The 11,786-nt window shown below is 49.4% G+C and overlaps 1 protein-coding gene across 3 annotated transcripts in view; it reads left to right on the plus strand.

The window, feature by feature from the left end:
- Positions 1-7,819, plus strand: part of RHPN1 (rhophilin Rho GTPase binding protein 1) — a 41,598-nt gene extending 33,779 nt beyond the window's left edge. For all 3 annotated transcript variants that reach the window (XM_062570703.1, XM_062570704.1, XM_062570702.1), the window contains 4 exons: positions 284-360; positions 2,114-2,260; positions 3,621-3,779; positions 4,532-7,819. In XM_062570703.1, the coding sequence (XP_062426687.1) occupies positions 284-360; positions 2,114-2,260; positions 3,621-3,779; positions 4,532-4,726 (578 nt within the window). In that variant the 3' untranslated portion in view covers positions 4,727-7,819. The remainder of the gene's footprint in view (positions 1-283; positions 361-2,113; positions 2,261-3,620; positions 3,780-4,531) is intronic.
- The last annotated feature ends 3,967 nt before the right edge of the window (positions 7,820-11,786 follow it).

Consider the following 11,786-nt stretch of genomic DNA (forward strand, 5'->3'; position numbering starts at 1 on the left):
TGGAGTTTGCAGTTAATTTGTGATATGTAGCTGTGAGCAAAGAGTTGTGCATGTGTAAAAGGAACGGGGCTCCCTGTACCGAAATGGAGTACTGCTAATATGAGTGGGTTGGAGCTCTGGGTTTCGTGTTTGACAGCTCCTTGAGAGGTCCAAGCTCTTCGGGTTACATTGCCCCTGCCTAGGGAGCACATTGTGCCCGCAGTGAGGCAGCAAAACAGCTGCCACTTAGCTCATGGTACAATTGCATGATCCTGGTGTGTGTGCTTTCTCTTTCTAATACTAGCCAAAACTCATCAGAAACCGGAGATAAAATCCCCCAACTTCTCCCAGGTGAAGGTGACCGATCTCTTCCACAGACTGGTATGTATGGATATGGAGGGAGGTGTCACTTTGTGGTTATGGGCAAGGTCAGGCACGAAAGTTCTTTGTGCCCTCAGCATGCAGGGGAACTTTCCAGGCAGCATTTAGGAGCATCCAAAGGGGCAAGAATGTCCGTGCAGGTTCTATATTCTCTCCAAAATGCTGTCTGGGGAGCAAATGCTGCCTTCTTCTCTTATTAGTTCATTAGTCATAGAAGCAGCAGCAGGTTAGTTAGCTGAGGAGCAGGGCTCTCATCCAGGTTCCCCAAGAAGGCAGCAGGCACATGCACGCAAGTGTGTCCTTTCATCCTGCTGTAAGAAGCAGCAGGACTGTGAGTCATTCTTCCCTCCTAGTACAGGCGCTTCCCTCAAGGGCTTCCTTCCAGCATGAGATGAGCCACCTCCTCACAGGAAGGAGCTTTGGCAGGAGAAGGGGCAAGGGAGTCCATATCTGTATTCAGTCGCTGAAAATCAGCATGGGTTTTAATATGAAACTTCTTGGATGAAAGGCGGAGCTGGGTGGGCAGCATTTTGGGTGGGCTTTACCTAGTAAAGACTGAAGGGACTCTTTAGTGGAGGTTTTAGGGGACGGAGCAGGTTGTGGCCAGTGTTACCATCTGGGAAAGTACCACTCAGAGAAGTGGTGAGTCTCCTTCTCTGGAGATCTTCAAGACCCGCCTGGATGCAGCTCTGTCTACCATGCTCTAAGTGACCCTGCTGAGCAGGGGGGCTGGACTAGATGATCTCCGGAGGTCCCTTCCAACCTTACCTATTCTATGATTCTATGATTCACTCCATCTTAGCTGCATGACCTGGGCCAGCCGTTCTCAGACCAGCAGGGCAGGAGATGTAAGAACCAACAGGAAAGTGTGACTTGGCCTTTATCTCTGACCTCCTTGGACTTATCAGGTGCCTGGGAGCAGGACTTAGCTTAGCAGCTGCCTTGGATGCTGTCAGGGGGTCTGCCTCTGCTGTCCCCATTCCTCAGTGCAATCTCTGCACAGCTGCCTGTGGACGTCCCAAGTGATGTATAGCACTCTGGGAAGTGATTGGGCTAACAGGACGTAACCAGTATCGCTATTTTTGAACAACCTGTGTGGAGGGCAGACAGTCAGAGCCTGCTTCTGTGAGAATAGGAAGGAGTTTTGGGGGTGGTCTGATCCTGAAGAGATGACCTATCCTGATGCAGTCCAACCCTGGCTGGCAGCATTCCCCAGTGCAGCATTCAGGCTGCAGTGAAAACCTCAACCCGCATCCTTTGATGATGGGTTTTATTTCCTTAAAGGAGGGAATTAAGGAGCTAGTTCGATATGCTGGAGCTTTGAGTTGTTTGATCCAGGGCTGTAGTGTTTAAACTGACCCAGGTTCCTTGATCTTGATAGTGAGACCTCCTCCTTTGTAGTGTGGGAGGATGTCCTGATCCACGCTGGCCCTGCTCTGAGCAGAGGGTTGAACCAGAGACCTCCAGGGATCTTTTCCAACCCACGTAGTCTGTGTTGCTTCACACACAGCCAGAGTCTAACAAGTGCTCTTAACTCCTCTAGCCTTACAGTGCATAAATCTGCTGCTTTTTTGACATGCAGGCAGGCTGAAGCACTGGGCAGGCTCAAAATAGGTCAGCACATTGCAAAAGATAGGATTTTTTTGCTCTCCCTCATCTCCAACAGCAAGTGTTTTGTAGAGTTGCAGCATAGGGTCTCCAGAGAGTTGCTCTTGCACTGAAAGGTGTTTTCATTCTTTCTGCTTTGCCCTAGGGGCCCCTCTCAGTTTTCTCAGCCAAAAACAAGTGGTACCCTGTGCGAAGAGTCCACCTGGTGAGAGGTGAGAATGGCTTTGGATTCACGCTTCGAGGAGACTCTCCCGTCCTCATCGCTGGTGTCATACCTGGGGGCTGTGCTGCTGTGAGTAGCCCAAGCATTCGCTGTCCAAGGCTTTCGCTCTGCCAGGGATGCTGGAAATGGGGTTGCCTGGGGTTGTCTTGAGGGCTGCCTGGCAGTTTTAGCACTTAACATTAAGCTGTGTAACTTGGCAACGACACTGATCTATTTAGATGGAGACTTAACCCTGCTGAATCTCTGCCTGAGGTTTGCAGATAGGCTCTTCCAAAAGAGTTGAGCTGTGGTTTTGAGGAGATAACTAAGGAAAAATACAGAGGTTAGCTCAGTTTCTAAATACTGGGAGCTTCTTGTTTTCACCAATGACTCGGCTCCCCTATCCCCGATTTGGGGAAATGAGGGTGGATGGAACAAGATGGCAAGTCTAATACTGAAATCATCTCTGAAAACTCTGGAGTGGGCTTTTACTCCAGATAAAGATATTGAAATGTTGGTGTCCAGGTGTATACAAGTTTCTAAACCTCTATTATAGCTGGTCCTGCGTGCCCTGGCTGGCATGCTGTGTTTCTCCAAGCTCTAGTAATGGTATCAGCTATGTCTCCAGTGCCTGTATCAGTAGCTAAGTGCATGTGGAAGAACTAGATTTGAAATGGAAAACTACCCTGGAGTCTTTCCATGGAGCTGGACTGGCCCCACAGCCCCACGCTGGTGCATGCTTTGGTTTAAGCTTGTAAAGAGCCTTGCTGAAGCCTAACATGTAAAGCATGTACTGTAGGACCTTACTCGGCCTGCTCTATTTTTCTGAGGGTCAAGACTTTAAGTACCTGAAGGGAGGGTGTCAAGGGGACGGGAACAAACTCTTTTCAGTTGTCCTGTGTGACAGGACAAGAGGCAATGGGCAGAAATTGAAGCACAGGAAGTTCTGCCTGAACGTGAGGGGGAATTTCTTCTTCCCTGTGAGAGTGATGGAGCACTGGCACAGGTTGCCCAGAGAGGTTGTGGCGTCTCCTTCTGTGGAGATCTTCAAGGCCCACCTGGATGCAACCCTGTCTACCATGCTCTAAGTGACCCTGCAGAGCGGGGGGGTTGGACTAGATGATCTCCAGAGGTCCCTTCCAACCTTACTGATTCTATGATTCTATGACTTGCAGACGGTGATTTTTCTGGAGGTATGTTGTGTTTAGCCTCTGGCAGTAGGCAGGTTAGAGTTGAATGTGTGTTTTATAAGGCTGCTCTTGTCACAGTACAGTGTGTTTGTTGGATGTTAAGCACAGCCATTGCTGGCAGCTACAAAATAGATCCATAGTCTATAGAGCATCCCCTCTTCGCAAGCATGCTGCAAAACAAATGTAAAATCTCTTGGATGAAAAACCGAGCAGCCTCACGCTGCAGCTCAAACATATGCACTTTCTCCGTTCCCTTGCAGGAAGCTGGGCTGAAGGAAGGGGATTACATCATCTCAGTGAACGGCAAGGATTGCAAGTGGTCCAAGCACGCCGAAGTAGTACAGCTGCTGAAGAGCACTGGGGAGGAAGGAGTGGAGATTGGTGTGATAACACTCCAGGGCTCAGAGGGGCAGAAAGCCGTAAGTCATGAGGGCGTTCTGCAAGCAAAGCTTGGCAAAATCCTTAGGTAGGAAACTGCAGCTCTGGGGAGAAATTTGCTATAGTCTGCTTAAAATGAGGCTCTGCTTTGTCTCCTGCATGGCAGGTTCGTTTACAGCTGGCCTGGCAAATATAAAGCACTGGTAGCTGCTTCCGGGGGAGGAGGGCCATCTATCTTCACTCTTAGCCTCGAAATAGTCACCAGGCAAGCTGACCTAGCAGCTGCTTTATGGAGGACAGAGGTTCCTTACTGGGCTGTAATGGGCAGAGGTGGCAGGGCAATGAGGAATAGTAGCCTCCTTTTGCTGCATAAGCTTCCTTTTCCTGTGGCCAGTGCAGCAGAGAGGCTTTAAATGAAATGAGACCTGTTCTGCCTGAGATGGAGGCTCCTTACTTATGTGCCCGTAGCTTGTACTAGTGTGTGTTGAGGACCTAAACAACACCAGAGGCATTGGCTGTGGATTGCACTTGATAGCTGAAGCCAAACATTTTGAGCTCTTGTCCTCGCTCTAGTTTGGTGCCACTCTGTTTTCAGCTTCGTCTTTAGGCTTCCCAACCCTGGTGTTTTGCTCTCTGGCCACATGAGGACTTCCTGTTATACAGGAAAATATTCAAATGCAAGGAACCAGCAGAAGCACTATAGAAAGGAATTGTTTGAGTGTCAGAGACCATTTATGTGGGTTTCCTCTTTGCCATCGGACCTTATGCTGGTCTCTGTTCCTTTTACTGACAGGCAGACAAGAAGGCAGCAGTCATGTCTTCAGGAGGTGGGCTGCTGAAGAACAACAAGGAGAACAGCCGGAAAAGTCTAATGAACAGCAAGAGTGCCAGCACACTGCTGGTCTGGAATAAGAAGAGCAAACGGAGCAAGAACAGCACTTACAGCGTCCCCTTCACTGCGGTGGGAGACAACGAGGCCATGTACTGAGACAGCACTTGCCTACGTCATGTTCTTCAAACTCTGGGCCTGACTAACATTGTATCCTAGCAATGACAGACTCTCAGCAGCGCAGGCAGTCTGTTTGGGGTACACTGGTGTCATTGCAGCATGACGCTCCTCTTTCAGGGCAGGCCAGGCTTCCAGTGCTGAACCTGTCTGGGGACATGCCGCTGTTTGGATTCTCTTCAAAGAGACGAATGACACGTAGTCGCTGTCGCTGCTGTATGTTGGATTCCTCCATCTCCCAGCTCCTACATAAGTGGTCCTCAGCTAAACAGTGTTGGGAAACTTTTTTTTTTTCTCTTAAGGGGACGAGGGACCTGTACTTTGGTATAAAGCAGGGACTGGTTTGTGTCTTCTGCTTAGTGCAATGAGCAGCCAAACCAAGCCCAGACATTAAAGCGAAAGCTGTAACATTTCTTAGTGTCTCTTAGGCTTTATCTGCCATGTAGAAGACACCACCATTGACGCTGCTCACCAGGAGCTGCTGGTGTAGCCAGGTCACACAGCAACTCCAGCCCAGCATCTCTGTCAGAAGATGACCAAGAGGGAGGTATTTGGATCTACTGTGAGCAAGCTACTGGGTGGTCTGAGGGTTTTCAGCCCTTAGGGCAGCTGGGCAGCCCAGTATGCTTAGACAGGCTGGCCTGGGGAGTTTGCAGGTTGCAGGGTTTCTCCATGTATACTTTGCAGCTCTTTAGGGGAAAAATTGGACCTTGTTGTTTTAAAAGTGTCCAGCCTGTGAGTACTGAGGTTGTGGAGAAAAGCATTCTGGTCAAGAAATACTCATGGGAGTCTGAATGAGTAAATTTAAGCCAGCTGGCTTATGAGCCAGTCTCTCAGCGCAGTCTCAATTCACGTGCATGCATCTTACTGTAGCCAAGGGACTTCTGTTCCACTAAGCCTGCAGGGCTGGCTGTTACATAGAGCAGAGTAGGTGGATTGAGATGGCCCATTTGCCTCTGTGTGAGCATGAAGGGAGGACAGTTCCTACTGTCCTACATGATTTTTTTCTAAAGAGCAGAACAGCCGTACGTGTATGTATTCACTCTTTCTAGTTTACATTGACATGACAATCTCCATGTGATTACAGAATGGAGATGTACCTAACACCTTGGTACCAGAAGGCTTTAGGGTTTTCAGTATTGCAAGCCTTGAACCAATGGATTAGCGAGACCTCCTACTGGCCAAGCTGTCAGATCAAGGTTTTCAGCCTGAGCTCAGATTACATTCGATTCCCGTTTACTGGGAGAGGAATAAACATGGGGATAGCTCAGGTACCGATGACATGTGGTGACAGTATTGTGGAGTTCAGTGCAGACACCTGAAGCCCTGGAGGGCCTGAGTGCTTAACCAGGTGGTTAGGCAGCAATCTGGGTTAGCAATGTGCCAGCTAAATAGGTTAAAGCTCAGATGGGGTTGGTCACATCTCCACCAGCAGAGCAGGCAGCATGTCAGACCTCCATAGCTGCAAGTCATCAGCAGGGAGGAAGATTTTGGACTACATATTCCTCTGAGTTTCACAAGTAGCATGTGGTTGGGTCACTATTTAGCAAAGCTGGTAAGCTAGAGCTGATATAAACTTGAGCATATGCTTGTGCTGTGCTGAACAGGGGCTTGTGCACTTTTTATTTTAATGGGTGCACAGGTTTGCCCAGCAAATACAGCCAGAATGCATAGCCTGCTTCTCTGGAGGAAAAGGGAAAGACTTAGTACGTATTTTTTGTCTTGCTTTTTTAATCAGTAGAGGTGGATTGCCCTAAATATGTGAGTAGATTAATAGCTAAGAACCTTACTTCTTTCTTGGTATGAGATTAAAATTCCAGGAAGATAGCTCCTCCAGATTATTAAACTACTAAATTTGTGCTAGTATTGGATCTTGCACACGTTGCTAATACCCTAACATTGTGCTGTCAGCATTCATAACAGAGCTTGGCTGATGGATGCATGCATCTTGGTAATTGTACTGGAAATGCTAGAAGACTCAGAATATACACTAGATATATTGGCAAAATTTTCTCAATTCCGTTTCTGCATTGTGCACTATTTTTCTGAAGGCTAAGGAGCTGTCTAATCTTGAGTGCTTGGATGATCTTGGTAGGTATAAAATACCCTTCAGAGATTCAATTGTATTTTTGTACTTTTTAAGTTGTGACAAATTTGTAACTGTAGTTGAATGAAATTAACTGAACACGCAGGTCCCTTGAGGCTGGCAGTGGAATATCTTCACATTAGGTTGGTTCCCTTTGGAGGAGGTACAATCGTACCTTGATCTGTTCTAGGTAACTCGGTGCTCATGTGCCAACCTTTTGGTCCTGTTTTGATTTATGGAAAATGAAAGGAAGATTTCTAATTATAGAAAGTATAATATCCAAAGCGCATTAGTTACTGACAGACAGCTCATGCAACGTATCCTGCTCTGCCTCTCATCATTTCAGCAAGTTCTGCAGATGGACTGAGATTCGCGCTCTTCGCTCTTGTCTTTGTGTATGGTTGTGGGGTCTGGGGAGCCCTGTGTTTTCGTGATGAATCCCCAGGCCCCTGGGCACAAGCTGCCCCTCCCCTGGCTGAAGGAAGAGCCCTTCTTTTCCCCCAGGAGGAGCCCTTCATAATTGTCATTTTCTGCAGCTTCCTCTGCAGTAACTGAGAGCTAGACGTTGTCAGACAGGATTATAGGTCTGGCTTTGAGCATGAGACCATCTGGTACCATGAGATTTTCTATGTAATCTTGCCAGCTGTTTGGCACGGAAGTGGTAGGAAATGATGTAGGTTTACATGTAAGGCAGGCTTGCCATTAACATATCTTGGTAGAAACTCTGGAGCTCCTGGATGTGTTGTGTGTGCTACCAAAACACAGGTCTCTGAGACAGAGATTTGTTTATTTAAAAGAAAAGTGCATGAGAGCAAGCAGTGTGCCTGTACATTGCATTTCCACCCTTATCACCAAATTCCTACATTTGCGTTGTCAGAGGAGTTTTGCTTTGAGCGAGTTGGATATTTTCCTAACACCAGTGGTTTGGGTTTTTTAACTTGTATGTGGAATTTCACTGTTTATGGATTAAAAAGCACTGATTTGAAAAAGTGTATCTCTCTGTTGTTGACTGAAGGAGGACAGAGTGCATCAGCCATGGTGGGAACAAGCCGTGGGCTGGGCTTGCAAATGGGTCAGTGTTACATAGGTCCAGAGCTGTCGAGATTGGGAGAGATTATTTGACTCTAGTATGGTCTGCTCTGAACAAGCTGAAAATCAAAGACAAACTGAGCTCCTAAACGTCCAGGTCAGCAGATGAGTTTTGTTAGTCCTACAGCCCTCAGGGAGCTGTTGGCTCTGTCTCTGTAATGGGAGCTGGTGGCTAGATCACACTAGATATTTTACGGAAATAAAGCAGGAGGTGGGGAGCACGGTTTGGGCTGGATACCTCAGGGCTGGGGGTGGAGAGGAGAGAGAGGTTTCTCCTGGAAAAAAAATCGTTCAGGAAAGTATTTTGATCATGCTTCCACTGTGTTGTTAGAAGAGCTCCTTGGTGGCACCTAAGGCATCACTCATGCTGGAGGAGCTGATTTGCCTCTCTGGTAAGCTGGTAAAGAGCAAACCCCTGATTTGGGATCCCCAGCACACTACTTTCCCTCAGATGTCTGTGTTTTGCTGGGTCCCACCTCCCTGCTATCCCAAAAGGACAACTCTATTCTGCTGCAGTAGATCCTTTTCCCACTTATGTTCAGTGGATGTGGAAACACGTGATTCCATAGCCAGGGCTGCTTCCTGCTCTGATGACAGGGGAAGGAATAAGACATGCTCCATCAGCAAGAGCCTCATGCTTCCCCTTCCCCACTGTGCGGAGAGGGGCTAAAAGGCCGATGAGATGACAGTTCATGCCCTCTCACAAGGAGTCTGCTCAAGGAGAAATACTGCAGTCCCTCCTTTACCAGAGTAGACTTGCTAGCCCAGCCAGCCTTACGGGTCTTGAGCAGGCATGGGTGCCCACACCACTATGTGCTTACTTTGGTCCTGTCAATGCAACTGCAAACTGTCCCCTTGACTCCTCAGGGGAGACCTGTCCCCTTCACAGAAACAAGGTTCAGATACTCCAACCTCTCTCTCTCTCTCTCCAAAGGGGCTGCAGAAGCTCTTGGAGCCCATTGGCTAACTCGGAGTTAACCAAGCTGTGGTGTTCCCTGTTTGCAGCGCACTGCCATACTGAGAGACTCTCCTTGCCTTCACTTTCCTAGCCTAGCACAGATCATTCAAAGGAGCAGAAAACTAATTTCCATCGAGGGAGCTGGGTCACTCCATGCTCATCTCAATCTGAACAAGGAGTTGGAGGGTATCCTGTAGGAACTGAGGGAAGACAGAGTGGGCAGAGAGAGACAAAGAGCTATTGCAAAATGCTTTTACAGTAATGGTGAACTTGAGGTATCTCCAACCTCTGTCCCCATGTAGAGGAGCTCTGAGTGGGCTTAGGAGCTGAGGCTGCAAAGCAGTATGCTCTTCTCTTGCAACACCCAGGAAGGAGCCATGTGGGTGCAAGAGCCAGGTGAGACCCCTGGTGCTACTGCCTCCTACGAGGTCCCACGCAGGCTGGCCTGGAGTGAGTATGACATGTTCTAGTACAACATTTCTTCATCTGGGTGCCCTGTCTCCAATATTAGGATGTGGCTCCTGGGAACAGCTTATGACCAGGAAGATGCAAAGAGGGCTCTTCGTTGGTAGTACCAGAAGGTACCTCCCTCAGAATGAGTCAAATGGAAAGGAGCTTTCCAAATGGAAAGCACAGGAGCTTTCTTTACCTTATAACTGCTCAATTTTTAGCATCTTTGAGACAAAAAGCAGTGGCCACTGTCTCGGAAACCACATCAGGGAGAACCCAGCAAACCCTGTAAGGGTTCAGTTCTCAGACTTTCCCAGCTTTGACACTGGATTTTCCTCCTTTAAGAGGCTCATGCTTGACAATAGTCTCCCCGCCAATAAATACACCTCCTCCCCTGAGTACACAAGGACTGGCTCAATAGAAGAAAGAGGACAAGTACCTAGCATGTGTCACTGGCATGTCTCCATGCAGTGACGGGGGCTGCTCCACTGCGCTGCGCCACGGCAGCGCTCCCGTCCCCTCACTTCATGGCTCATTGATGCCATAAGCCATAACGGCTCTGCTGGAGCCGTCCCCAGCCAGTGAATTAATAGGCCTGCTGCAACATGTGCAGGCACTTCAGCAGGGCCTGACAGGACCTGTCTTGATCTGTCCTGGCTGGAGAAAGTTAATGAGGGCAGGAATGGCAACAGGGAGCGAAGGAGGACGCTGTTGTGAAAGGTGTCCTTTCAGCTGTGCGAGTGTGAAGGTTTGTACAGCTCGGTGTAAAGCACTCGGTGAAAAGGGCAAGGGTATTCAGGACCTGGGAAGCAGGAGTTGAGATACTCCAAGCTAGGGAGCAAGCTGGTAGTGAGTGTTTCAGTGCAATGGTTTCAAAGTTTGGGACTTGGAAATGGGGCTTTTCCCCCTATTTAAAACTGGAGCTGAAATAGGAGAGGAAGCGGAGTAGCAGGAGGAGAGGTTTGGCAGCTGGGAACAGAAATGCCTCTTCTCTCTCTACTGCAAATCTGCTTTGAGAGCTTGGCTCCTAGTGGGGAATGGAGTTTCTTCTGTCCGCGTGAAACTGTGCCTGCTTGATGCTCATGTGCAGGGTTTCATCCTTCTTTGGCTATGCTGATGGTCATACCTGTACTTTAATCCACATAACTGAAGAGCAGGTACATTCTGGGGGTAACACTTGACTGTTCTTCCTCTCTGCATGCATGTCCCCTTCCTGCCCTGGACCATCAGCCATCTTCTCCCTGCTCAGGCATGAAACACCTCCGCTTGCTGTCTTTTCGCATGAGACAAGGGAAGAACACACAGCGCTGCCCATCATCTCCTGCTGCTCTGTTGCATTTTATCTTCTGCCGCCTTGTGATGTGAGCTGTGCTTTGCTAGGCTCAGACCCACGTATCCCCTTGGGCCTTCTTGAGCCTCGGGGTGCTGGACTGCCTTGTGCATCCTGCTCACTTGCCTCATGCATCCCGCTCACCCGCCTGTGGCGTGGAGCGGGGTGCTTGGTGCCACCCTCCTTCCAACCTGAGCCCACTGGAGGGCAGCAGCTCCCTGTCCAAAGCACCCAGTTATTGCAGCATCAGCACCCCGTGTTTGCAGAGGGAGGCTGACACCCCCTCCCACACCCTCTCCGTGTTCCCACTCTGCCAGCCAAGGGTAACTAAGTGCATCCTTGGGATCGAGATGTTAAACCCGGGGTTCCAAGGAAGAAAACAGCAGGTTTTAAGAGCCACTGGTGAGCTCCCGATGGGCATGTGAGCCAGCAGCATCACGCTAGAGGGCGGAGTAGATACGCGCAGAGTCCTGCTCCCTGAAGCCTGGCCAGGGTTGCCGCTGGCCCTGAGTGGGACAGTGACTCTCCTGAGCCCTTGTTACTCAAGATCACCCCTGCTGTCTGCCCTCTGCCAGGCAAAGGACGTGGTGAGCTGATGCTCAGGCCCCAAAACTGCACGTCTCCATGCACATACCACGATGCACCCAGCTGTGTGCAAACCAATACGTGCACCCTCTCCCAACTCAGCTCTTGCTCTAGCAACGCCCTCAATGCTGAAACCTAACTGTGATCCCTCCTTGCACGCTGCCAGGAGAGGAGAGAAGGTGAGCTGCTGGGAGCAGGACCCTACCAGGTCTGTGGCCATCCTCAGGGCCTGTCAGCCCCAGCTCTTTCCTTCCGGGACTGGAAGCAGTGACTGAGAGACAACCTCATCCCTGTGCAGTCTCCAATGAGCCATCTCCCACCTCTCTATGCATGGAAGCAAGAACATCCTGTGTGGGAGCAGGAAAGGCCTGGCTGAGCAGAGCAGGTTGGATCCAGTATGGCCACAGGGCAGGGATGCAGAGGGGACCTCCTTCAGCCCCTTCCACTCTACTTTCTATGGACTGTGAGTGTTTCTGATGGGTCTCTGCCCTGGTAGCCAATAGGAGATGGAGGAGGAGGAGGATTCTCCATTAACTTTATCCCT

This window comes from Rhea pennata, chromosome 2 (genome assembly GCF_028389875.1).
Source record: "Rhea pennata isolate bPtePen1 chromosome 2, bPtePen1.pri, whole genome shotgun sequence".
NCBI lineage: Eukaryota > Metazoa > Chordata > Aves > Rheiformes > Rheidae > Rhea > Rhea pennata.